Source organism: Carlito syrichta, unplaced genomic scaffold (assembly GCF_000164805.1).
Source record: "Carlito syrichta isolate Samal-C Ts95f unplaced genomic scaffold, Tarsius_syrichta-2.0.1 Scaffold143017, whole genome shotgun sequence".
NCBI classification, from domain to species: Eukaryota; Metazoa; Chordata; class Mammalia; order Primates; family Tarsiidae; genus Carlito; species Carlito syrichta.
In genome coordinates this window covers 107,911-109,069 of record NW_007087113.1, presented here as the reverse complement: position 1 = coordinate 109,069, position 1,159 = coordinate 107,911, and the positions used below count along the sequence as shown (strand labels likewise).

The window sequence follows — 1,159 nt, the reverse complement described above, 5'->3', positions numbered from 1 at the left end:
GCCAAGTTGCCCAGGCGGGTCTCAAACCCGCAGGCTCCGGCAATCCACTCACCTCAGCCTTCCAAGGCGCGGGATTACAGGCTGAGCCACCGAGCCCGGCTGAGACACCCATCTTTACCAAAAATTTTTAAAAATTAGCCAGGCATGATGGCACACGCCTGTCATCCCAGGTACTCGGGAGACTGAGGCAGGAGGATCTCTTGAGCTTTGGACCTGCCGGGAGCTAAAATAATACTGCCTCCCAGAATCTCAGTGTACCCATCTGCAGAGGGTAGAATCCAGGGGTGCTCCATCTGCCTGTAATCGCCACAGAAAGGGTAACGTCTTCTTCTCTTGCCATGTTTCCATTGCTGGAGCTCTGCGGAGAGCCACCATCAAGAAGAGCAAGACAGACCTGCTCCACCCAGAGGAGGCCGAGGATCAGCTGGCCGACATCGCCTCCGTGGGTGAGTCACTGCCAGGGGATGCCGGAGGCTCGCAGCCCGGGCTGCTGGATTTGGGCCTCAGCCCCACCCCTCACGCCTGCCTGTGTCTTGGGACAGGTGACACCATCCAGGGTCCACACCCGCCCCGTCTTCTCAGTCCCCGGATGGGCATTGAGACTCGACACCCAGCGATGCTGGATAATGCCTGTGGCTCACTCGGAGAGTGTTCATGGGGACCTGCTCTCATAAGACCACCAACCCCCGCCACCGCCTTTGTGACAGAGACAGAATCCCGCCCCATGCAGGGCTCATGGTCCACACAGAGAAACAGATGGTAAACAGAGTCACCAGACTGGGCGCGGGGGCTCATGCCTGTAATCTCAGCACTTTGAGAGGCTGAGGTGGGAGGATCGCTTGAGGCAGGGAGTTTGAGACCAGCCTGGGCATCATAGCAAGACCTCATCTCTACAAAACCTCAAAAAATGAATCTGGGCGTGGTGGTGCATGCCTATAGTTCCACCTACTTAGGGGGCCGAAGTGGGAGGATTGCTTGAGCCCAGGTGGTTGAGGCTGTGATGAGCCATGATCATGCCCGCTGCACTCCAGCCTGGGTGACAGAGTAAGACCCCAACTCAAATAGATAAATAAATAAACAGACATGTGCCGGGCTTGGTGGCTCAGCCTGTAATCCTGCGCCTTTGGGAGGCTGAGGTGAGTGGATTGCCTGAGCCCGC

The 1,159-nt window shown here is 57.3% G+C and overlaps 1 protein-coding gene across 1 annotated transcript in view; it reads left to right on the top strand.

Annotated features, from left to right (window-relative positions):
- Window positions 1-1,159, top strand: part of CACNA1A (calcium voltage-gated channel subunit alpha1 A) — a gene marked incomplete at both ends in the record, with an annotated part of 213,447 nt that overhangs the window by 105,081 nt on the left and 107,207 nt on the right. The window contains one exon of the mRNA XM_021708598.1: window positions 357-446. Coding sequence (XP_021564273.1) covers window positions 357-446 — 90 coding nt within the window. The remainder of the gene's footprint in view (window positions 1-356; window positions 447-1,159) is intronic.